This window comes from Oncorhynchus mykiss, chromosome 2, assembly GCF_057628025.1.
Source record: "Oncorhynchus mykiss isolate SJ-2025 chromosome 2, ASM5762802v1, whole genome shotgun sequence".
Classification (NCBI taxonomy): domain Eukaryota; kingdom Metazoa; phylum Chordata; class Actinopteri; order Salmoniformes; family Salmonidae; genus Oncorhynchus; species Oncorhynchus mykiss.
The window spans coordinates 64,475,732-64,502,783 of NC_143023.1; the positions used below are offsets into that span (position 1 = coordinate 64,475,732).

At 42.4% G+C, this 27,052-nt stretch overlaps 1 protein-coding gene across 1 annotated transcript; it reads left to right on the plus strand.

Annotated features, from left to right (window-relative positions):
* The first annotated feature begins 17,507 nt into the window (after positions 1-17,507).
* Positions 17,508-25,747, plus strand: anpepb.1 (alanyl aminopeptidase, membrane b, tandem duplicate 1). The gene is made up of 20 exons (XM_021568256.3): positions 17,508-18,255; positions 18,365-18,507; positions 18,622-18,770; positions 18,935-19,061; positions 19,273-19,427; positions 19,680-19,793; positions 19,970-20,113; positions 20,299-20,364; positions 20,574-20,639; positions 22,201-22,382; positions 22,592-22,668; positions 22,866-22,999; positions 23,103-23,158; positions 23,271-23,418; positions 23,548-23,639; positions 23,807-23,917; positions 24,292-24,459; positions 24,699-24,839; positions 24,970-25,051; positions 25,177-25,747. Exons 1-20 carry the CDS (start codon positions 17,603-17,605, stop codon positions 25,333-25,335), a joined length of 2,967 nt encoding a protein of 988 aa, XP_021423931.3. The 5' UTR covers positions 17,508-17,602; the 3' UTR covers positions 25,336-25,747.
* The last annotated feature ends 1,305 nt before the right edge of the window (positions 25,748-27,052 follow it).

The following is a 27,052-nucleotide window of genomic DNA, read 5'->3' on the forward strand; positions in this document are numbered from 1 at the left end:
TTACATCCACTAGCGTCCCAAGACATTGCATTTATCAGGAGTTGAGTATATATACTGTATCTACTGTTCAGTGATCACTATACAATTTACAGTAACCAGGGATAATAAGGAGGGCTAACAGAACACCAATTTGGTAAAGTGAATTAGTAAAAAGTACACTGCTCATACTGTTTTCACACTTTTGAAAGAAGAACATAGCTGCTTGTTTTTGAACTCATGGTCGAGATAATAAAACAAGGGTTGCAAAGTTCAGTTATTTAGTTATATATGCTGTTGAGCCTCTTGGCCTTGGCTTTTCATTGCTGAAATCGTGCAGAACAGATGTGGACCTTGACACACCTCTTTAGCCTGTCTGGTACATGCGCAGCTAGAGCATTGTGATGATAAGACCAGGTGTGATGCTGCTGCATTATACAGTCAGTATCACATTACTGGACAACAAATTCAAGTTCCAGAAAGCCATAAAACCTTTAGTGCGTCAAAGGTCACAGTGCCTTACAGAAATCTTTGTTGAATGACAAACATCTACTATGCCTCTCTTTTATATTCATTGTCTTCTGGTTATGTGCGTAAGCAAATGTCCCTTTTGCAAAAATGATGCCAATGAACTTTCTAGAGTGTTTTCTGTTTCTCAAGGGATGGTCAGATGCCCCATCCTTAACAGTATCTGCAGTGGAGAACATGAAGCTTCTAGAATTCCTTCGCAATAGCCATATTGGTCAAATCATCAAATTAAATAAAATGTTATTTGTCACATGCTTCGTAAACAACAGGTTTAAAACTAACAGTGAAATGCTTACTTACGGGTCCTTTTCCAACAATGCAGAGCTAAAGATAAAGAAATATCAAATAAAATAGAAATAGTGACACGAGGAATAAATACACAGTGAATAATGAATAATTAAGGAGTAAAAATAACATGGATGTATAGGGAGTAGCAGTACTGAGTCGATGTGCAGGGGTACAAGGTAATTGAGGAGACTATGTACATATAGGTAGGGGTAAAGTGACTCAGCAACAGGATAGGTCATATACTGAGCTGTAGCAGCAGCATACAGTATGTGGAGCAGTAGCAGCAGTGTATGTGGTGAGTGGGAAAGAGTGGGAGTGGCGCCAGTTTGCCTGTGTGCACATGTTAAGTTTGTGTGGGCGTAGGGGCACCAGAGTGGAGCAACGGTCCAAGGCACTGCATCGCAGTGCTACAGGCGTCACTACAGCCCCGGTTTGATCCCGGGCTGTATCACAACCGGCCGTGATCAAGAGTCCCATAGGGCGGCGCACAAATAACCCAGCGACGTCCGGGTCAGTGGAGGGTTTGGTCGGGGGGATTTACTTGGCTCATCGCTCTCTAGCGACTCCTTGTGGAGGGCTGGGTGCCTGCAGGCTGACATCGGTTGTCAATTGAACAGTGTTTCCTTCGACACATTGGTGCGGCTGGCTTCCGGGTTAAGCTGGCTGGTGTTAAGAAGTGCGGTTTGGCGGGTCATGTTTTGGACATTGCATGACTCGACATTCATCTCCCGAGCCCGTTGGGGAGTTATAGCGATGAGACAAGATCGAAATTGGAGAGACATTTTTATAAAAACTTTTTGTGTGGACGTATGTAGTATGAACGTGTGTGTGTGTGTGTGTGTGTGTGTGTGTGTGTGTGTGTGTGTGTGTGTGTGTGTGTGTGTGTGTGTGTGTGTGTGTGTGTGTGTGTGTGTGTGTGTGTGTGTGTGTGTGTGTGTGAGTTGGGTTGTCAGTGTAAGTATGTGTGAGTGTGTGTGCATAGAGTCAGTGCAAGAGAGTTTGTTCAAAAAAGGGTCAATGCAGGTAGCCCGGGTAGCCATTTGGTTGGCTATTTAGCAGCCTTGTTTAGCAGACTTATGGCTTGGGAGTAGAAGCTGTTCAGGGTGTTGTTGGTTCCAGACTTGGTGCACTGGTACGACTTGCTGTGCGGTAGCAGAGAGAACAGTCTATGGCTTTGGTGGCTGGAGTGTTTGACAATTTCTTGGGCCTTCCTCTGAAATCCTCTGGTAACATCAACATCAAATTGCCAAGCTTCTCTTTGCTTACAATTAAGTTGATCTTATATTAACATGAACATGTTGTGCAATATGTGAACAAAGCAGCCCATGAAAATTCAGACAGAAATGTTGTTACTGGGAATGGAACATACTTTTCAAATATTTTATCATGATTGATGAAACATCATTGACAATGCAGCATTGATGTTGTTAAACACACGTTTTCATACGGCATGGGTGTAATTGTAATCAACTGAAGCGTAGCTTTGCTCGAGCCACATTCTGGGCTACAGCAGGTCTAATGGATGACCTACGGTTGTATTAGAGGCTATTTGTTATTGAGCTCCTGGCAGGCTAAGGGCAACAGTCAAAGTAGTTTACTGCAAATGGCTATTAGAAACATAGCAATTTGACGCAATGACCACATTTTGGTCCAGTCTGTTACCCAAACAAGGGCAATCAGTGCTGTAGTCAGTGGCTGTGCAGTCGTTGTACTGATAGTGGCATTTCTCAATAGTTTGTAAGTACATTTAATCGCTTGGGAACAGAGCATCAAACTCTGACACCATTGTTCCTGTCCACGTCTATCTGAGGGGGACCGCCTTCACTCCCAGTGCCAAACGTCTGCAAATGGTGTCAGTTGGCACCTATGAAGATAGGGACTATATGATACATTTCATGTTTTTACTTTTGCTTACTCTAATTAATGGCGTTTGAGTATGTGTGTATGTATGTGATTGCGAAACTCTACAGCTAACTTTAAGGATTGTTATTCAGCAACACTTTGATGTGTGTACAGGTTTTTTTGAAAGTCATTACATATACTGGACAAAATATAAACCATCATCCTCAGACCTTTGGATGTATACAGCTGAGTGCTACATTGAAAGAGATGATGTCATAGCTCATCATTAGCACATCATTTAGTGCTGCAGTGCCTTTTCACCCAGTCAGGTCCCTGTTGCTATTGAAGATAATACGGAATTTGAACGTCAGACCTTACATCTTCCATACAGATTTCCCTTGACAACAAGCAGTAAAGAGTAACATTGTGGAAAATATTCCCCTCGCCTTCTATGTACGAATACACTGTTTCAGGGTGGGGAGGGAGGAGGGCAATAGGGTTTTCACATTTTATCCAGCTTTGACCTCATTTGGCCTAAGATTCCAGAGAATTATAGGCATTTACGTAACTTGAGAAACCGTTTCCATGATCTGAAAGCCCATACCTTATGACCAGGTCAAATCCCCTCCCAAAATAAAATATGTTAAAGGTTTATTTTGAAAGGTAAATATCTAATCTCATGTAGCACTGATACTGTACATATCTTCCCACCATATCTTCGTATTAAATCAAAGTTTATAAAAAATTAAATACAGAAATATCTCATTTTCATGAGTATTCACACCCCTGAGTCAATACATGTTAGAATCACCTTTGGCAGCAATTACAACCTTGAGTCTTTCTGGGTAAGAGTTTTGCACACCTGGACAGTGCAACATTTACCCATTATTCTTTTTAGAATTCTTAAAGCTGTCACGACTTCCGCCGAAGTTGGTCCCTCTCTTTGTTCTGGCGGTGCTCGGCGGTCGACGTCTCCGACCTTCTAGCCATCACTGATCCATTTTTCATTTTCCATTGGTTTTGTCTTGTCTTCCATCACACCTGGTTCCAATCCCATCAATTTCATGTTGTGTATTTAACCCTCTGTTTCCCCTCATGTCCTTGTCGGTGATTGTTTATTGTAAGTGTATGTGTACGTCTGTACTGGTGTGCGTCGGGTTATGTTACCCATTGATTTTTATTCTGTTTTCCAGTGTTTTTTTTGTAAATAAACTGCGCCGTTGGAAACACAGTTATTTCTCTTCTGCGTCTGACTTCTCTGCCGACAGTTCACACACTTACAAAAGCTCTGTTGAGTTGGTTGTTGATTATTGCTAGACAGCCATTTTCAAGTCTTGCCATAGATTTAAGTCGATTTAAATCAAAACTGTAACTAGGCAACTCCAGTGTATATTTGGCCTTGTGTTTTAGGTTATTGTCCTGCTAAAAGGTGACTTTGTTTCCCAGTGTCTGTTGGAAAGCGGACTGAACCAGGTTTTCCTCTACGATTTTTCCTGTGCTTAGCTCTATTCAATTTTTTTTATCCTAAAAAGCTCCCTAGTCCGTGCCGATGACAAGCATACCCATAACATGATGCAGCCACCACCACTCAGTGATGTGTTGTGTTATGTTTGGGGCAAATCCAACACATTGCCACATTTTTTGCAGTTTTACTATAGTGCCTTATTGCAAACAGGATGCATGTTTTGGAATATTTGTATTATGTACAGGCTTCTTTTACCCCTTTTCACTCTGTCAATTAGGTTAGTATTGTGGAGTAACTACAATGTTGTTGATCCATCCTCAGATTTCTCCAATCACGGGTTTTAAACTTGGTATTAAACTGTGCTGTTTTCTTCCTCACTGGCAACTGAGTTAGGAAGGATGCCTGCATCGGTGAATTGACTGGATGTATTGATACACCATACAAAGAGTAATGAATAACTTCACCATGCTCAATTTATTATGTTACTTGTTAAGCACATTTTTACTCCTGAACTTACTTATGACTGCCACAACAAATGGATTGAATCCTTATTGATTCGAGACAATTCAGCTTTTCCTTTTTTATTCATTTGTAAAAATGTGTATGTAACGGTCTTCTTGTGGTGAAGTAGAGGCGGACCAAAAAGCAGTGTGATTATATTGATTCATGTTTAATAACAAAAAGGATAAACACGAACACTACAAAACAACAAACGTGGCAAACCAAAAACAGCCCTGTCTGGTGCAAAACACAGAGACAGGAACAATCACCCACGAAACACTCAAAGAATATGGCTGCCTAAATATGGTTCCCAATCAGAGACAACGATAAACACCTGCCTCTGATTGAGAACCACTCCAGACAGCCATAGACTATGCTAAAACCCCCTACTATAATACAAACCCAATAACTAACAAAACCCCCAAGACAAAACACACCACATACAAAACCCATGTCACACCCTGGCCTGACCAAATTAATAAAGAAAACACAAAATACTAAGACCAGGGCGTGACAGAACTCCCCCCCCCCCCCCCCCCAAGGTGCGGACTCCCGACCGCACAACTAAACCCATAGGGGAGGGTCCCTTTGCCTTGCGTCCTTAGATAGGTGATCCTCGCCGCCGACCTTGGCCTAGTAGTCCTCACCAAGGGCCCCACTGGACTGAGGGGCAGCTCGGGACTGAGGTAGCTCGGGACTGAGGGGTAGCTCGGGACTGAGGGGTAGCTCGGGACTGAGGGGTAGCTCAGGACTGAGGGGTAGCTCAGGCAGGTAGTTGGCTCTGGCAGATCCTGGCTGGCTGGCAGTTCTGGCAGATCCTGGCTGACTGGCGGATCCTGGCTGACTGGCGGATCCTGGCTGACTGGCGGATCTGGAAGATCCTGGCTGAATGGCGGATCCTGGCTGAATAGCAGATCCTGGCTGACTGGTGGCTCTGGCTGCTCCATGCTGACTGGCGGCTCTGGCTGCTCCATGTTGACTGGCGGCTCTGGCTGCTCCATGCTGACTGGCGGCTCTAGCTGCTCCATGCTGACTGGCGGCTCTGGCTGCTCCATGCTGACTGGCGGCTCTGGCTGCTCCATGCTGACTGGCGGCTCTGGCTGCTCCATGCTGACTGGCGGCTCTGGCTGCTCCATGCTGACTGGCGGCTCTGGCTGCTCCATGCTGACTGGCGGCTCTGGCTGCTCCATGCTGACTGGCGGCTCTGGCTGCTCCATGCTGACTGGCGGCTCTGGCTGCTTCATGCTGACTGGCGGCTCTGGCTGCTTCATGCAGGCATCCAGCAGACTGGCAGCTCCTTGCAGACTGGCAGCTCCTTGCAGACTGGCAGCTCCTTGCAGACTGGCAGCTCCTTGCAGACTGGCAGCTCCTTGCAGACTGGCAGCTCTGAACAGGCGGGAGACTCCGGCAGCGTTGTAGAGGCGGAAGGCTCTGGCAGCGCTAAACAGGCGGGAAACTCCGGCAGCGCTGTAGAGGAGGAAGGCTCTGGCAGCGCTAGATAGGCGGGAAACTCCGGCAGCGCTGGAGAGGAGGAAGGCTCTGGCAGCGCTGAACAGGCGAGGCGCACTGTAGGCCTGATGCGTGATGCTGGCACTGGTGGTACCGGGCCGAGAACACGCACAGGAAGCCTGGTGCGGGGAGCTGCCACCGGAGGGCTGGTGTGTGGAGGTGGTACTGGGTAGACCGGACCGTGCAGGCGCACTGGAGCTCTTGAGCACCGAGCCTGCCCAACCTTACCTGGTTGAATGCTCCCGGTCGCCCTGCCAGTGCGGCGAGGTGGAATAGCCCGCACTGGGCTATGCAGGCGAACCGGGGACACCATGCGCAAGAATGGTGCCATGTAAGCCGGCCCAAGGAGACGCACTGGAGACCAGCTGCGTAGAGCCGGCTTCATGGCACTTGTCTCAATGCTCACTCTAGCCCGGCCGATACGCGGAGCTGGAATGTACCGCACCGGGCTATGCACCCGCACTGGGGACACCGTGCGTTCCACAGCATAGCATGGTGCCTGCCCGGTCTCTCTAGCCCCCCGGTAAGCACAGGAAGTTGGCGTAGGTCTCCTACCTGGCCTCGCCATACTCCCTGTGAGCCCCCCCCCCCCCCCCAATACATTTTTGGGGCTGACTCTCGGGCTTCCATCCGCGTCGCCGTGCTGCCTCCTCATACCAGCGCCTCTCCGCTTTCGCCGCCTCCAGTTCTTCTTTGGGGCAGCGATACTCCCCAGGCTTTGCCCAGGGTCCTTTCCCGTCGACGATTTCTTCCCAAGTCCAGAAGTCCTTATTATGCTGCTCCTGCTGCTGCCCGTTACCATGCCGCTTGGTCCTGTTGTGGTGGTTGATTCTGTAACGGTCTTCTTGTGGTGAAGTAGAGGCGGACCAAAAAGCAGTGTGATTATATTGATTCATGTTTAATAACAAAAAGGATAAACACAAACACTACAAAACAACAAACGTGGAAAACCAAAAACAGCCCTGTCTGGTGCAAAACACAGCGACAGGAACAATCACCCACGAAACACTCAAAGAATATGGCTGCCTAAATATGGTTCCCAATCAGAGACAACGATAAACACCTGCCTCTGATTGAGAACCACTCCAGACAGCCATAGACTATGCTAGAAACCCAATACCTAACAAAAACCCCAAGACAAAACACACCACATACAAAACCCATGTCACACCCTGGCCTGACTAAATTAATAAAGAAAACACAAAATACTAAGATCAGGGCGTGACAGTGTAAACATAATTCCACTTTGACATTATGTATTGTGTTTAGGACAGTGACACAAAATCTCAATTTAAACCATTTTAAAATCAGGCTGTAACACAACAACATTTTTAAAAAGTCAAGGGGTGTGAATATTTTCTAAAGGCACTGGACATATACATATACATATACATATATATATATATACAAATAATGGAGTGTACAGACAATATTTGAACAGAAAATGTGTGTACATCAGTAGATATATAGGATCTTATAGGATCTTCCTGTGATACAAAGATAGATATGGGTATCTATCTTTAAAGATATCAAAGGTCGAGAGAGTGATTAGATTAAATGTGCAGAGTCATACAGGAAAGAATTCTCATAAAGCAATAGACCTTCTGTAAGCGTTTTCCGATGTACCACACTCCAATGCTCTTGACTGCGTTCACACCCCTTACAGAAAAAACATGTGATTTTGGAACACTTTCACGTGATCATATTTTAGCTGAACAGCGATAATACATGTATTGCACGTTTGTGTTTCAAAAACACGCAGTCACATGTGAAGTGTTCAAAAAACACGTTTTCACATGTTCTTGGAATTTTATAGTAAGTTACCGGCTACCGGGTTGGGGTGAACATAGTGAAAACAACTTTTAATGGACTTCTACAGCTGAACTGTATTTTCAGTAAATATACAACATCATACTGTAGTCAGGATAATTAGGAATTAGGTTTCTTTTTTTAATTAACTGTACCTGAAATTGACCTCAACTTTGGTTAGCACACTTAGATGACATCAACCTGAATGTCCTGCTTTGTTCACCAGGGCTGAGGCCATGGCAGAGATCGGCCACAGATTTATTGGCAAGAATTACCTACATGGTAACACTTCCTTGTAAGTGGTCCTTATTACATGTGTAATTACACTGTAACAAGAATTGTAGTTAACTGTAACAACTCATAGTTACAATGTAATAACAAGATGTACCTGGTAGTAATTGCGGTCTGTAATTACAGAAGTGTAACAACGAATGCGTGTTACCATGCTTGTTACAAATGGGCAGGTTTCTACTAAATTTACCAACTTTTGCTTCTTCTCAGCTGCATCCGATTCATTAACAACTGTGGCAAAGGTTGGCATCCCTTGTTGATCCACTGTGTGTCTGAGAGATTATAGCCTATGCTCAGTAGGCTCTAAAGACTTACCCATGAATGTGCCCTCTTCAAAATATATCTCCAGTCAACTTTGTTAGCACTTGCCCCCAAAATAAAGTGTATCATCTGGGTTAACATGGTAAAGCTTACAAAAACAGATCTATTTAATACGAGTGTCATCCCAGATGTGGAATAAGACACTATTGTAAAGCATAGTACATGTAATGTTTACCTAAGTACCATGTAATTACTAGGTGTTACACAGGATTTGCTAGTTAAAATGAAGTGTATCTTGAGGGGTACTTGTAATTATAGTGTACCGATAGCCAGTGGAGGAAAAATCACCCAATTGTCATTCTTGAGGAAAAGTAAAGCTACCTTAATAGAAAATGACTGAATTAAAAGTTAGTCACCCAGTATAAATAATTTCACATTCAACCAAACCAGACGGCACAATTTTCTTGTTTTCTAATTTATGGAGAGCCAGGGGCACACTCCAACAAATGCCAGATCAGAGGTAGTAGGGATAACCAGGGATGTTCTCTTGATAAGTATGTGAATTAGACCATTTTCCTTTCCTGCTAAGCATTCGAAATGTAATGAGTACTTATGGGTGTCAGGGAAAATGTATGGAGTAAAAAGTACATTATTTTCTATAGAAATGTAGTGGAGTTAAAGTAAAAGTTGTCAAAAATATAAATAGGAAAGTAAAGTACATATACCAACAAAATAATTACTTGAAGATGCACTCTCAAACTTTTGTATAATTTCAGCTAGTTTTAAAATTGATGCTCATGAGCCAAAAGTGGTCCCCATTTTTTGTGTACTATATCATCCATTTCATATGATATGTTACGTCCTGCAAAACATATAATTGAGAGAGCGGTTAGATAAAAAAGTATTTTTGTTGTTGTTTGTTTGTTGTGCAATTCGTATAATATGTTAGGTATCCAATTATCCAAGATCCTGGAGTGCATCTTTAAGTACTGGTACTTTAGTTTACACCACTGCCGATAGAATCCCAACACACTATTTTCAGCACAAACAACATTATACAGTGCATTGCGAAAGTATTTGGCCGCCTTGAACTTTGCGACCTTTTGCCACATTTCAGGCTTCAAACATAAAGATATAAAACTGTATTTTTTGTGAAGAATCAACAACAAGTGGGACACAATCATGAAGTGGAACGACATTTATTGGATATTTCAAACTTTTTTAACAAATCAAAAACTGAAAAATTGGGCGTGCAAAATTATTCAGCCCCTTTACTTTCAGTGCAGCAAACTCTCTCCAGAAGTTCAGTGAGGATCTCTGAATGATCCAATGTTGACCTAAATGACTAATGATGATAAATACAATCCACCTGTGTGTAATCAAGTCTCCGTATAAATGCACCTGCACTGTGATAGTCTCAGAGGTCCGTTAAAAGTGCAGAGAGCATCATGAAGAACAAGGAACACACCAGGCAGGTCCGAGATACTGTTGTGAAGAAGTTTAAAGCCGGATTTGGATACAAAAAGATTTCCCAAGCTTTAAACATCCCAAGGAGCACTGTGCAAGCGATAATATTGAAATGGAAGGAGTATCAGACCACTGCAAATCTACCAAGACCTGGCCGTCCCTCTAAACTTTCAGCTCATACAAGGAGAAGACTGATCAGAGATGCAGCCAAGAGGCCCATGATCACTCTGGATGAACTGCAGAGATCTACAGCTGAGGTGGGAGACTCTGTCCATAGGACAACAATCAGTCGTATATTGCACAAATCTGGCCTTTATGGAAGAGTGGCAAAAAGAAAGCCATTTCTTAAAGATATCCATAAAAAGTGTTGTTTAAAGTTTGCCACAAGCCACCTGGGAGACACACCAAACATGTGGAAGAAGGTGCTCTGGTCAGATGAAACCAAAATTGAACTTTTTGGCAACAATGCAAAACGTTATGTTTGGCGTAAAAGCAACACAGCTCATCACCCTGAACACACCACCCCCACTGTCAAACATGGTGGTGGCAGCATCATGGTTTGGGCCTGCTTTTCTTCAGCAGGGACAGGGAAGATGGTTAAAATTGATGGGAAGATGGATGGAGCCAAATACAGGACCATTCTGGAAGAAAACCTGATGGAGTCTGCAAAAGACCTGAGACTGGGATGGAGATTTGTCTTCCAACAAGACAATGACCCAAAACATAAAGCAAAATCTACAATGGAATGGTTCAAAAATAAACATATCCAGGTGTTAGAATGGCCAAGTCAAAGTCCAGACCTGAATCCAATCGAGAATCTGTGAGAAACTGAAAACTGCTGTTCACAAATGCTCTCCATCCAACCTCACTGAGCTCGAGCTGTTTTGCAAGGAGGAATGGGAAAAAATGTCAGTCTCTCGATGTGCAAAACTGATAGAGACATACCCCAAGCGACTTACAGCTGTAATCGCAGCAAAAGGTGGCGCTACAAAGTATTAACTTAAGGGGGCTGAATAATTTTGCACGCCCAATTTTTCAGTTTTTGATTTGTTAAAAAAGTGTGAAATATCCAATAAATGTCGTTCCACTTCATGATTGTGTCCCACTTGTTGTTGATTCTTCACAAAAAAATACAGTTTTATATCTTTATGTTTGAAGCCTGAAATGTGGCAAAAGGTCGCAAAGTTCAAGGGGGCCAAATACTTTCGCAAGGCACTGTATATACAGTACCAGTCAAAAGTTTGGATACACACACTCATTCAAGGGTTTTCCTTTATTTTGACTATTTTCTACATTGTAGAATAATAGTGAAGACATCGCAACTATGAAATAACACATATGGAATCATGTAGTAACCAAAAAAGGTTAAACAAATCAAAATATATTTTAGATTTTTCATAGTAGCCACCCTTTTGCCTTGATGACAGCTTTGCACACTTTTGCATTGGTGCAATTATTTATTAAGGCATAATGACAAAAAATTAAGGCATGTCTTCCCATATGCGCAGTATGTCCCCTTGTGTTGACACTGATTTCATGTGACAATTCACAAAGAACAGGGTCGAGAACAAGGTCAGTGTGGACGGATTTATGATTTTTAGTTGCCAATTTGTTGTTGAAAGTTGCAAACTACCTGCCCTCCAGGACACCTACACCACCCGATGTCACAGGAAGGCCATAAAGATCATCAAGGACATCAACCACCCGAGCCACTGCCTGTTCACCCCGCTATAATCCAGAAGGCGAGGTCAGTACAGGTGCATCAAAGCTGGGACCGAGAGACTGAAAAACAGCTTCTATCTCAAGGCCATCAGACTGTTAAACAGCCACCACTAACATTGAGTGGCTGCTGCCAACACACTGACACTGACTCAACTCCAGCCACTTTAATAATGGGAATTGATGGGAAATGATGTAAATATATCACTAGCCACTTTAAACAATGCTACCTTATATAATGTTACTTACCCTACATTATTCATCTCATAGGCATACGTATATACTGTACTCTATATCATCGACTGTATCCTTATGTAATACATGTATCACTAGCCACTTTAACTATGCCACTTTGTTTACATACTCATCTCATATGTATATACTGTACTCGATACCATCTACTGTATCTTGCCTATGCTGCTCTGTACCATCACTCATTCATATATCCTTATGTACATATTCTTTATCCCCTTACACTGTGTACAAGACAGTAGTTTTGGAATTGTTAGTTAGATTACTTGTTGGTTATTACTGCATTGTCGGAACTAGAAGCACAAGCATTTCGCTACACTCGCATTAACATCTGCTAACCATGTGTATGTGACAAATAAAATTTGATTTGATTTGATTTGAATTACAACCAGGTACATCTTGTTATTGCATTGTAACTATGAGTTGTTACAGTTAACTGCAATTCTTGTTACAGTGTAATTACACATGTAATAAGGACCACTTACAAGGAAGTGTTACCATGTAGGTTACCACTACAATATAAGAAAATAATGTGGATTTCTATCAGTCTTATCGAGGTGTAGATCACATTACAGTGTTCCAACTTTTAAACCAGGCTGCATTGGATTTCACTTAATGCAGCTTCGTGCAGCTAATGGCATTTTCCGCTTCAGGTATAATGTCGGGAGACACTTGTAGATTTGTCTGCTCTAATGCAGTTCCACCTCCGAAACAACCGCTATAGAGGAGTCCGTTAGCGCAGATATGATAGAATCAAGCCCCAAGTGTTCATACATTTTCTCTGGATTTAAACTTGGTCTCGTGTGCCTTAATGGCTTAGCAGTGCCTCCAGATGTTATTTATATAAATATAAATATATATATATTATGTTTTACCAAGAACATATATCCAAATACTCTCAAAAATAAGAGTATGGTTTTCGTACAGTGTTGTTCCCTGGTATGTAAAAAAGGTCTAAGATATGTCACGAGATGGATTGGTAGATCAGTGGATAAGTGGGTGGCGGAACTGGTGTGATCAGACACACCTTCAGGGAGTTAGCTAATCATACAGGTAGCTGAGGATTGGCTGTCATTTCCTTCAAAAGCCCCATTCTTTGTTGTTTGTCTGCTGGGACTTGAGCGGAGAATGTCTCTCCGTTGGGATTGGGCCCCTATATAAGTTGCCATGTCTTGGGTGTTTGCTGTGATTGCACTGGACCATTGTCTGCAGGATGAGAAGTCTTACTGACGAATTTGAGTGAGGAAGTGGGCGGCCGGGCTGACGACGAACTGGGGCTGCGGAGCCGAGTGGTGATCCGAGAGCAGAGGACCGAGAGGGGCATTGGTACAATGCACATCTAGTAGCTTTAGCTCCGCCAAGTAAGGGACGTGATTCTTCCTGTGATCCCCTTACACTACTCTCTCTCTCGGCCATTTTGCCATGCCACTGAAAGCCACTAATGTAGGCAGGTTTCCCTGGCGTCTGTCTCCCACCCGTTCAGCACCGGAGGGCTATCGGTGACGTCACCGAGCAGAGTCTCAGACAGGGCACATTCCAGGACAGGGAACTGTACAGATCTGGATATTTATTTTTTTATTTCACCTTTATTTAACCAGGTAGGCTAGTTGAGAACAAGTTCTCATTTACAACGGCGACCTGGCCAAGATAAAGCATAGCAGTGTGAACAGACAACAACACAGAGTTACACATGGAGTAAACAATAAACAAGTCAATAACACAGTAGAAAAATAAAAAAGGAGTCTATATACATTGTGTGCAAAAGGCATGAGGAGGTAGGCAAATAATTACAATTTAGTAGATTAACACTGGAGTGAAATGATCAAATGGTCATGTGCAGGTAGAGATACTGGTGTGCAAAAGAGCAGAAAAGTAAATAAATAAAAACAGTATGGGGATGAGGTAGGTAAATTGGGTGGGCTATTTACCGATGGACTATGTACAGCTGCAGCGATCGGTTAGCTGCTCAGATAGTAGATGTTTAAAGTTGGTGAGGGAGATAAAAGTCTCCAGACATAGACATGCATTTTATTTTTGTGGGGATATGGTTCTCGCTGGGCCCTAGAAATCAATAACCAGGGGCCTCCCGGGTGGCGCAGTGGTCCAAGGCTGCTGCGCCACCAGAGACTCTGGGTTCGAGCCCAGGCTCTGTCGCAGTCGGCCGCGCCCGGGAGGCCCATGGGGTGGCGCACAATTGGCCCAGCGTCGTCCGGGTTAGGGAGAGTTTGGCCGGCAGGGATATCCTTGTCTCGTCGCGCACTAGCGACTCCTGTGGCGGGCAGGGCGCAGTGCACGCTGACCAGGTTGCCAGGTGTACGGTGTTTCCTCCGAGACATTGGTGCGGCTGACTTCCAGGTTGGATGTGCATTGTGTCAAGAAGCAGTGCGGCTTGGTTGGGTTGTGTTTCTGAGAACTCATGGCTCTCGACCTTCGCCTCTCCTGAGTCCGAAAGGGAGTTGCAGCAATGAGACAAGACTGTAACTACTACAAATTGGATACTATGAAATTGGGGTAAAAAAAAAAGAAAAGACATCAATAACCTATCCCCAGCCTCTTTATATGTTGCTGGCTTTCTCCCTGCCTGTTTTGTCCATTGGCAGTAGAGGGTCCTTTAGAGGGGTTGGCGGAGTAGAGCACGGCCAAGGGTTGGTCCCATATTGTGTGCAGCACTAGAGTGAAATTGTAGTGCCTTTCACATTATTGTTTGCAGTGCCTTCCCTTCGAATAACTATTGTTGCTGTGCCATATCAGAATAATTCAGTGTGAGTGAGATTTTTAGTGCTTTTTAACATATTGTTGCAGTGCTGTATCAGAATAATTCTGTGTGTTGCAGGGTCACTTTCACATGCCTGCTACTTACCTGAGGGATTAAGGGGGAGGGTAACCTACCTGAGGGGAAGCTCTGTGTCGAAAAAGTCCTGGAAATCGTGCAGTCTGCTGTGGGAGGTGGGGTAACGGGGTCTGATCCATGTTATGCCCACGAATTTAAAATAAAACTTACCTTGAGTATACTTACCTGTCCTGGTCTTCTGTGTTGGTTGTGTGCTCGAACATTAAATCCTGTGTTGGGTGGCGTTAAAAGGGGTTCATATTAAACTGTGACGGGTACACAACGTACCTTCAGAAGTACACAGAAACTCACATGGCACTGTTCGATACCAGTGCCTTCTGGATGATAGCGGGGTGAACAGGCAGTGGCTCGGGTGGTTGTTGTCCTTAATGATCTTTATGGCCTTCCTGTGACATCGGGTGGTGTAGGTGTCCTGGAGGGCAGGTAATTTGCCTGTGGTGATGCGTTGTGCAGACCTCACTACCCTCTGGAGAGCCTTACGGTTGTGGGTGGAGCAGTTGCCGTACCAGGCGGTGATACAGCCCGACAGGATGCTCTCGATTGTGCATCTGTAAAAGTTTGTGAGTGCTTTTGGTGACGAGCCTAATTTCTTCACAACGCTGTCTGTGTGGGTGGACTATTTCAGTTTGTCCGTGATGTGTACACCGAGGAACTTCAAATTTACTATCCTCTCCACTACTGTCCCGTTGATGTGGATAGGGGCGTGCTCCCTCTGCTGTTTCCTGAAGTCCACGATCATCTCCTTTGTTTTGTTGACGTTGAGTGTGAGGTTATTTTCCTGACACCACACACCGAGGGCCCTCACCTCCTCCCTGTAGGCCGTCTCGTCATTGTTGGTAATCAAGCCTACCACTGTAGTGTCGTCCGCAAACTTGATGATTGAGTTGGAGGCGTGCATGGCCACACAGTCGTGGGTGAACAGGGAGTACAGGAGAGGGCTCAGAACGCACCCTTGTGGAGCCCCAGTGTTGAGGATCAGCGGGATGGAGATGTTGTTACCTACTCTCACCACCTGGGGGCGGCCCGTCAGGAAGTCCAGTACCCAGTTGCACAGGGCGGGGTCGAGACCCGGGGTCTCGAGCTTGATGACGAGTTTGGAGGGTACTATGGTGTTAAATGCTGAGCTGTAGTCGATGAACAGCATTCTCACATAGATATTCCTCTTGTCCAGATGGGTTAGAGCAGTGTGCAGTGTATTTGCAATTGCGTCATCTGTGGACCTATTGGGGCGGTAAGCAAATTGGAGTGGGTCTAGGGTGTCAGGTAGAGTGGAGGTGATATGACTAGATGACTAGTCTCTCAAAGCACTTCATGATGACGGAAGTGAGTACTACGGGGTGGTAGTCGTTTAGCTCAGTTACCTTAGCTTTCTTGGGAACAGGAACAATGGTGGCCCTCTTGAAGCATGTGGGGACAGCAGACTGGGATAAGGATTGATTGAATATGTCCGTAAACACAGCAGCCAGCTGGTCTGCGCATCAGATCACATCAGCTCTTTTTCAGAGCTGATCTGATTGGTCAGAATTGGGATTCCTGTCTAAACGTAGTTTCTTGGAAAATTTGATCTCTGTGCATTTTGAAATTCCCTTTATCAAATTAATGCTGAGATGAGTAACACCCAAGGTAGATATTAAACGATACCCAAGGTGAGGTTTTATGGACTCAACTGGAATAACCTGGCTTTAATATCTCAAACTATTGTGAAATCAGGTGCCATAGAATGCATCATAAAGATGTGTTGTACAGATTGTCCTTGAGCTGGTTTGATTACATGGTGATTAATTTATTCTAATACTTCTATCTTATGAGAAAACAAAGGCCTGTATGGTGCTTATGAGCCTTGATTGCACAGTTGAACAAGTTGAACAAATTAAACACACACATCACTAGTAGTAGCTAGTCTCCTCTAGGTCTGAGACTTGGCTAAGCCTTTCCGCTCTTCATCTAATCAACTCACTGCATATGACGTTCTGTAATGATTATGTGATAACTTGACGAACAAGAGCTGTTATGGCATTTGTCGGAGGCCTTCCACGTGAGGATAATTCTATCACTAACAATACAAGATAATACTTGTGCATGTAACGAATAACAAGTTATTCTTTAACAGTTTTATTATGTATTCTGGCTTCATACCAATCAAATGTAGTTTTACTGAAGCTGTGGTAAAGACTTTACCTGGTGAGGTAATGTAGCTTGATTGTGCAATGAAACTACCACCAAGCATGTCTAAAGAAATCTAATACCCACAACAATGTGCTTTCAACATCTAAAAGACTGCATTTCTATGTATGAGGAATTGGATTAAGTGGTTTATTTACAATGTGTAATATTCTGTTAGACCGTATTAAATGGAGTTGCTATTACATGAATAGTGTACCGTCTCAAAATTTGCCTTCAATTCTCTTTCTCCGCCATTTTTTAAGGCCTCCTGTCAAGCAGTGGCAATTGTTACTAAGAGGACAATCCTGGTTATCCTGGCGGCAGGGTAGCCTAGTGGTTAGAGTGTTGGACTAGTAACCGGAAGGTTGCAAGTTCAAATCCCCAAGCTGACAAGGTGCAAATCTGTCGTTCTGCCCCTGAACAGGCAGCTAACAGGCAGCTAGGCCATCATTGAAAATAAGAATTTATTTGCCTAGTTAAATAAAGGTCAAAAATAAAAAATGAACCTAGATCTGTGACCCCTAGAAGTAACTGTGTGTCTCTGCCTACCAGAGCTATGTCCTGTTAATGGTTTAGCCATTAGTCCTGGTGGGAGGAGAGTCCACTGGTGTACCGCTATATAAAAAACTGCACAGACACCACATCATCTCTCTTGCTGTGTAGTTTTACGCCAGTTGGACATGGGGGGAGGCTTCTATATCAGTAAGTTTGTTGGGGTGGTGGGCATTGTGTTTGGTGCAGGGGCAGTGGCCACCGTCATTGCGTTGGCAGTCGTTTATTCTCAAGAGGTAGCCAAAAATGAGGCTGTCAATCCGACTAATGGAGGTTCCACTATCAAGCCACCGGTCACCACACCTGGAGGGTCAACTGTCAAGCCACAGATCACCACACCTGTCATACCCACAACTGCACCCTCAAATGAACCATGGGACAAGTACCGTCTCCCAGACACCCTGAAGCCTGACCACTACAACCTGACCCTGTGGCCTCGACTCACCGTCAACGCACAAGGCCTCTACATCTTCACAGGGAAATCCTATGTGGTCTTTCAATGTGTGAAGGAGACAGACCTGATCCTCATACACTCCAACAAGCTGAACTACACCAAGTGGGAGGATGACCATCTGGCTAAACTGTCTGCTCTCGGTAGCACACCCGCACCAACCATAAAAAAATCCTGGCTACAGCCAACAACTCAGTTCCTGGTATTGGAACTGAATGGCAAGTTAGCTGTTGGAGAATCCTACCAGCTGGACACAGTGTTTGTTGGGGAGCTGGCTGATGACTTGGGAGGCTTTTATAGGAGTGTATATACGGAGGAAGGAGAAGAAAAGTAAGTTGTAATGAAGCTTAAACTGTAATGCTGATGTAGATCTATCAAGTCGATAGATTACACCTACATTTGACGAAACAATTCTGAACCATTGTACTGTTTATCTCAGAGTTGTTGCGACAACTCAAATGCAGCCCACAGATGCCAGGAAAGCCTTCCCCTGTTTTGATGAGCCTGCAATGAAAGCCATCTTCCACATCACACTCCTCCATCCCCCGACGACAGTGGCCCTGTCCAACGGCATGGAGCATGGTCAGTACTGTGAATGTTTAAAGAAGGCTTTGGTCATAATTCAGAAATGCTGCATTATGATTCTTATCAAAACATTTTATTGTCCGCACTTCTCTTTTCCTAATTCTTGCTCAGCTCCTGTTGAAGTCACTGAGGAGGGGCCCGAGGGGACTGTGAGAGTTTGGAGGACATCTTTCGACGAAACAAAAAAAATGTCAACATACTTGTTGGCGTTTATTGTCAGTGACTACGACTATATTAACAGCACAAATGACAATGTTCTGGTAATGTATTTGACCTATTCTTTAGAATAACTATGTTCAGTCCCACTTTTCCATTTGTCACATTCAAGGAAAAAGCTCAATGTTCAAGTGTCATAAAGTCCATGTAGATATAGCTGTGTTTGTGATGTACAGTATGAAGTGCAATGCTGCTAAATTGTTTTCAGATCCGGATCTATGCCCGCAAAAAAGCTATCGCTGATGGACAAGGCGAGTACGCCCTCAACAAAACAGGACCCATCCTGAAATTCTTCGAAAAATATTACAATGCCACCTACCCTCTGCCAAAGTCAGGTAAGGGTTTTATAAAAGTTGAATTTCTTACATCTTTATAAGGTTTTAGATGCTAGATTTCTTTATAGGTTTCAGACACTTTATGGGAAGCCGTATGCTGTCAATAAACTCTTATGTGGCAAGTCTTTATTCATGGAGTTATTGTAGCTCTATAGTACCATATATGGCTGAGAAACTGTCATCCTTTTTGTTTGCCGATTCTTTCTTCCAGACCAGATTGCTTTGCCTGACTTCAATGCTGGAGCAATGGAGAACTGGGGACTCATTACATACAGAGAAACAGCCCTCTTGTACGACCCGAAGATGTCCTCCAATTCAAACAAAGAAAGGATCGCCACCATTATTGCTCATGAACTGGCCCACATGGTATGGGAACTACATACAGTATTGTACATACAATATACTGTACCTCCTTGTGTTTTCATAAAACGATTAACTGGGTCATGTACTTTGGCTAACTTGAGACATTTATGAGTAAATGCAGTTACTGTATGTTTTAGCAATTCATAACCTACTGTATATTATCTTAATGTCTTGTGTTAGCTGATTACTTTGGATTGAAGTCAACCTGTTTTATTTTGAATGGTCTTGTAAGTAACATGAATCTCTTCTGTTCAGTGGTTTGGAAACCTTGTGACACTGAGGTGGTGGAATGACCTGTGGCTAAATGAGGGCTTTGCGTCTTACGTAGAATATCTTGGGGCAAATGAAGCAGAGCCTGACTGGAACATTGTAAGTGTTTCAACTATTCATCTCAGATCTTCATATGAACAGCTTTCTGTCATTGATATTATTTTCTTTGCCTGAACAAATTATGAAGACGATGCATATCAATTGTCCACATGGAGTGGACTGGAGAGGTTTCCCCTCATTTACTCAGTGTATAATCATGTCCTTTCCCTCCACAGAAAGACCTGATAGTTCTGGGTGATGTGCACAGGGTGTTTGCAGTAGATGCTCTTGCCTCATCTCACCCCCTGTCCTCCAGAGAGGAGGACATCCAGAAGCCTGAGCAAATCAGTGAACTGTTTGATGCCATCTCTTACAGCAAGGTACGCTCAAGTGTTTTCTCTGCCATGATCTTTGAAGAACAAATAACATTGATGTCAACATAAATAAAATCAGAAAATGTGACTAATTGTGTTGCAGACATTAAATATCTATCCTTGATTGATATACATTTGTTTTAGTTGTAGCTATATCATGTATCGTCATTTGAATTCTGTGGCGTCCACAGGGAGCATCAGTGTTGAGAATGCTCTCTGATTTCCTGTCTGAAGAGGTCTTCTCCACAGGACTCGGTGTATGTATAGTATATTATCATATTATTAATATAATCCTGAGTAACACTGTACTGCAGGTGGTAGAACAAAAATGGTTGTCTCTGGCTGTCATAAGAGAAGAGTAAGTACAGGGTAGATAGTAAAATGCATCTATAAGTCCAAAGCAATTATGTATGTTTATTGTGTTGCTGAATAACCTTTCTGTATATTCTTTCCCCTATTCTCCCAGACATACCTGAACACGTTTGCCTATGATAACACAGTGTATACTGACCTCTGGGATCACCTCCAAATGGTAAGTTCTCTCTATTATTACATAATCAAACGCTGAAACAGTAATGATAACTTGATGAAACTCCTATCAACTAATATATACACACACACACACACACACACACCTACTCATTCAAGGGTTTTTCTTTATTTTTACTATTTTCTACATTGTAGAATAATAGTGAAGACATCAAAAATATGAAATAACACATATGGAATCATGTAGTAAAACGAAAAGTGTTAAACAAATCAAAAGTATATTTTAAATTCTTTAAAGTAGCCACCCTTCGCCTTGATGACAGCTTGGCACACTCTTCGCATTCTCTCAACAAGCTTCACCTGGAATGATTTTCCAACAGTCTTGAAGGAGTGCCCACATATGCTGAGCACTTGTTGGCTGCTTTTCCTTCACTTTGGAGTCCAACTCATCCCAAACCATCTCAATTGGGTTGAGGTCAGGTGATTGTGGAGGCCAGGTCATCTGATGCAGCACTCCATCACTCTCCTTCTTGGTCAAATAGCCCTTACACAGCCTGGAGGTGTGTTGGGTCATCATCCTGTTGAAAAACAAATGATAGTCAAACTGAGCGCAAACCAGATGGGATGGCGTATCGCTTCCGAATGCTATGGTATCCATGCTGGTTAAGTGCGCCTTGAATTCTAAATAAATCACTGACAGTGTCACCAGTAAAGCACCCCCACGCCATCACACTGGTCTAATGTCCATTGCTCGTGTTTCTTGGCCCAAGCAAATATCTTCTTATTGGTTTAGTAGTGGTTTCTTTGCAGCAAGTCGACCATGAAGGCTTGATTCACACAGTCTCCTCTGAACAGTTGATGTTGAGATGCGTCTGTTACTTGAACTCTGTGAAGCATTTATTTGGGCTGCAATCTGGGAGGTGCAATTAACTCTAATGAACTTATCCTCTGCAGCAGAGGTAACTCTGGGTCTTCCTTTCCTGTGGCGAACATCATAAGTCAGTTTCATCATAGTTCTTGATGTTTTTTGCGACTGCACTTAAAGAAACTTTAAAAGTTCTTGAAATTTTCCGGATTGACTAACCTTCATGTCTTAAAGTAATGATGGACTGTCGTTTTTCTTTGCTTATTTGAGCTCTTCTTGTTATAATATGGACTTGGTCTTTTACCAAATAGGGTCATCTTCTGTATACCACCCCTACCTTGTCACAACACAACTGATTACTCAAATGCATTAAGAAGGAAAGAAATTCCACAAATGAACTTTTAACAAGGCACACTTGTTAATTGAAATGCATTCCAGGTGACTACCTCATGAAGCTGGTTGAAAGAATGCAAAGTGTGTACAAAGCTGTCATCAAGACAAAGGGTGGCTACTTTGAATCTCAAATATATTATATTTTAAATTGGTTAACACTTTTTTGGTGTTCACTTTTTTGAAATAACATGATTCCATGTGTTATTTCGATGTCTTCACTATTATTCTACAATATAGAACATAGTACCAATAAAGAAAAACCTTGGATTGAGTTGGTGTGTCCACACTTTTGACTGGTACTGTATATATTTGTTTTAACCTTAACGTTTCTTTCCTTCGTCTCTAGGCAGTAAATTCCACTGGCACGTCACTTCCCACAGGCCAAACTGTGCACAGCATCATGAACCGCTGGGTCCTTCAGATGGGCTTCCCAGTGGTCACCATAAACACAACCACTGGACTGATCAACCAGCAGCACTTCCTTCTGGACCCTTCCACTGCAGGGAGTGTACCACCATCTGACTTCAAGTAAGTCGGAATGTAAATGATGAATAATTGCAAACTAAGTTGAGGATTAAACAAATGCTAACACTTTACTATAGGGGGGTATACATAAAACCTTTCTGAACCAGTCATGACACCTTTATGAGTGTCTCAGTATCATTCATAACAACCTTAATACTAATTTTAAAAAACTGTATAGCGCGCAATAACTTAATGATAATGTCTTTCCCCAGTTATGAGTGGATAGTACCAATCAGGTGGATGAACACAGGAGTTGTACAGCAACAGACATGGCTAGAGGACAAAACTGGTATGCATTACAACCACTGACGATGTGGGAACCTGTCAAATGTATTGTGGTATATTTAAACGCAATTAACAGTTCACAGATGGAGATGAGCAAAAGCTAGGGATTACAGTACAGCCAAGAGAATCTTATCAAAGAGCATTATTTAGATATATGATGATTTGGAAACTGACATGTTGCTTTTGTCCCTAAATATTAAGCTAATAAGCCTGAAATGGCAGTCACTGGGAACAACTGGATACTGGCCAACCTTAACGTCTCTGGATACTATAGGGTTAACTATGATAACACCAACTGGGAACGTCTCCTCGGTGTACTGAGCAGCCATCATGAGGTCAGACATGGATGAAAACAACCGATTCTCCAAATAAACTCAAATTACACAAAATACAGAAACAGTCATTCATGCTAATGTTGATGGTAATGTTTTTGCATAGTCTATTCCAGTTATCAACAGAGCTCAATTGGTGGATGATGCTTTTAACCTTGCAAGGTGAGTACATAGTTTACTCTATGCGTGATTTAAATAGTAATACTTGGTATTTGATTCATAAATAGTAGGCCTAGAAGGATTCTCAATTCATTTGTATATTTTCTCTGTCAAGGGCAAAATATATCAACACAACATTAGCGTTGCGAACAACGAAGTATCTCAGAAGTGAAAGGGAATATATGCCGTGGGAGTCAGCTCTGGACAACTTGGACTTTTTCTACCTCATGTTTGATCGGAGTGAAATCTATGGGGATATGCAGGTTGGTTTATTATCTAGAAAAGCAATGCTAAAAAATAAAAAGCATTTTACAAATAATATTATGGGCTGTATACTAAACAAAATAGTATTGGAAATTATACTTTTTCTCATGTTTGTTTTGATCTTTTAGACTTACCTAAAATATCAAATAGAACCACTTTTTAAGCACTTTGGGAATATCACTGGAAACTGGACAGAAGTACCCACTGGACATATGGACCAGTGAGTAGATCAATAGCCTTACATTTCTTGATTATAATATAAAATTTAATTTTTGCTTTTACCCAGCCATGTCCAAACAAAAGTATCCTTTTCACAATATCACTATTTGAAGGCCAAGACAATCCCCTTACTCTACTCTCCCTTTACTTGTATGTTTCCACCCTCAGGTACAACCAGGTGAATGCCATCAGGGTGGCCTGCAGCACTGGTATGGAAGAGTGCCAGACTCTGACTAAAGGATGGTACAGTCAGTGGATGAAAGACCCTGCAAACAATCCGTGAGTTCAGTAGGATTTGAATGCAAATCAGATTCATTTCTGAATACCCTTACAGATGTAGGATCTTAATCTGAGCCAGTTTTCTACAGTAGGAAAATAATCCTTCAGTAAAAGGAAATGTAAATTATTATGTAGATTATAATTTTTGTAGGGGTTGATACATTTTTCCTAAGGGAAAATGACACCTGAAATTTCAAAATGGAAATTACAAACTTCAGAAACATTGTGTTTTAAGTGTAAATTAGTAAATGTTTTAATTATAATTTGTTTTTTCTTCATTACAAAGTAAGATCCTACACCTGTAACAGTAAATATCAAAATGTTTTGAGTACCACACAGCATGATAGATGCTGAAATATTTGATATTCTATTAGGATACACCCCAACTTGAGGACGACAGTGTACTGCAGTGCTATTGCTGCAGGGGGGGCTGCGGAGTGGGAATTTGGTTGGGATCAGTTCAAGGCTGCCACCATTGCTATTGAGGCAGACAAGCTTCGATCTGCCCTGGCCTGTACCAAGCAGCCCTGGCTACTCAACAAGTGAGTTCAAGTTTATCCAGGCCAGACTAAATATAGTAATGTTAACCTGAAATTGCAATCTGTTATTTGCCCTCTTGTAAGTGTCAGAGAGTATTCAATAAGCAGCAAAGCATTGATTCTCTGCTTGGCGTCAAAAGGAGACCTATTAAAACAAAGCTTGAAAGAGCCTTGTGTGTCTGACATGAATATGAGGTGCTTCAATGCCTCATATTGTCTTTGTACCTCCATGCCACATTTAGGTACCTGGAATACACCCTGGACGCAAACAAAATTCGCAAGCAGGATGCTACCTCTACCATTGTTTACATTGCAAGCAACGTGGTGGGCCAGTCTCTGGCCTGGGACTTTATGAGAGACCGATGGAATTACATCTTTACTCAGTGAGTTTGAGCTTTTAAACACATATTGTTTTGATTGTTTCATTTACAAAGTAATTATTTGTCACACTGATATTTGATCTAACTCTTCACTAGATGCTGTTCTTTAGCCTTACCTCTTATTCTGTCATAGGTACGGTGGTGGATCTTTCTCCTTCTCCAATCTCATCAATGGTGTGACCAAGAGGTTCTCAACAGAATTTGAGCTCAAACAGGTAAAATAAAAGTTTAGGAGATTTTTCAGCACGTACTGCTCAACATGTTTGTATTGGAATACTATGTGGACCCTGAATATTGAGGTCTTCACAATATAAGTTCATGTTTCTCTTCGCTGTCACAGCTCAAGCAATTCCAGGCGGACAACTCTGAGGTTGGCTTTGGCTCAGGTACCTTGGCAGTTTCACAGTCCATTGAGAGGACAACAGCTAACATCAAATGGGTGGCGGAGAACAAGGACTCAGTGCAGACATGGTTTAGAACAGAGGTTCCTAAAGAATAAGGGTCACATGGAGAAACACACACCTATCCAAAAGCTATGTTCCCGGTTTTTACGAGAGTTGTGTCTCTTTAACGGTTAAAGGACCATTTTGATTCTACAGCTATCCTGCCGTTTAATCAGAAATACTATGTATGAATTGAAATGTGCTTTTTCTAACAAAGACTAAAGACATTTTGATACATGCTTGCATCCTGAATAACTTTTTGGGGAAGTTTATTTTTTATCATAGTATGTTTTGCTTAAGTCAGTATTTGTAGATATTTGAAGACAGTAACTATCTACAATGCTGATTTGTTATAAAACACTGGTTTATTGTTGTGGAAATAATACACGTGTTTTACACTGCATCTTTTATGTAATTTAGCTTCTTTTGGGCTTTTACATTACTGGAAATAAACGGTTCTCCTTATAACAAGGTAATAATACATCATTCTATGATAATCAGAGGACATTCTGAAATAGTCACTGGACAAACATTTGATTACAGTAGATATGGTGTCAAGTGCATCTAAGTACAGTGTAACACGTATTGTAATTACTCATTACAACACTGTACTCGCAGCAAAAACTCTAAACCCTAACCTTAGCTCTAACCTAAGTAGAGCGTTTACAATACTTGGTACACTGTAATTACAGAAATAGTAACAAAAAGTGTTAAAAATGTTGTCAAATTCAATAGGTTGCCTAAAAGTATTTTGCACTTTTCCTACAAAACTATTGTATGTGTCACGCTGGTATGAAGGATCGAGAGACCGGCGCAGGAATGCGTAATAGTTTTGTTGTGTGTTTAAAAAAAAAAATCCTAATTACGGCGTGCCATGTAAAGGTACGGAGACAAAGACGTATACAAAACACAGGGTTGAAACGCAAACAAAAGAGCGAGGAGTACCTCGAATAAATAACACCAGCGCACAACGATTAACACACGGGGCGAGACCCGTAATCATCTGCACAATACACGGGAGACCTATATACGAGACACGTAATCATCTGCGCAATACAAGCAGCACGAAAGTCAAAACAACAAGGCACAGGTACTCACACAACCAACGGACATTGTAACACTAATCAGCAGCCCAATGGTGAACCAAAGGGCACATTTATACAATTACAATCAGGGAAATGGGGACCAGGTATGCGTAATGACACAGTTCGAGGGATCCGTGACGGTATGTCTGTGATTTTATGTCTGTCATACCCAGGGTTGGGGAGTAACATGTAAGGGATTACAAAAAACGGTAACTGCAATCTGTTACATTTCCAACAGAAAATATTGTAATATTGATTATAGATACTTTTGAAAAACTAGATGATTACGTCCAGGATTAATCTTAAATTCAGAAATGATGTTTGTGGAAAAAAAACTTTGACACTTCTGTTTTCTCAATGACATTCAAATCATCATTGAAAAAAGGCGCAAGTTTTAGTTTGTTCCAACTGAGCGAATCTGACCACAAGTCAGAGACCACTATGATGACACACCAAATGTGTTCGATGGATCACGGAAAAAGAGCATGAATATGCTTTTTAGGCTACAGTCCAAACATTTCTTCCAATGGTGTGACTGCTGTCGGCATCCAAAGATTAACCAACTTGAATAAACGCTTGGAGGTAATGATGACAGCAGTGGTGTAGTCTACAGCGATACAGATATCACTTACTATTGACATCTACATTACCCGTTAAAAGTTTGGACACACCTACTCATTCAAGGGCT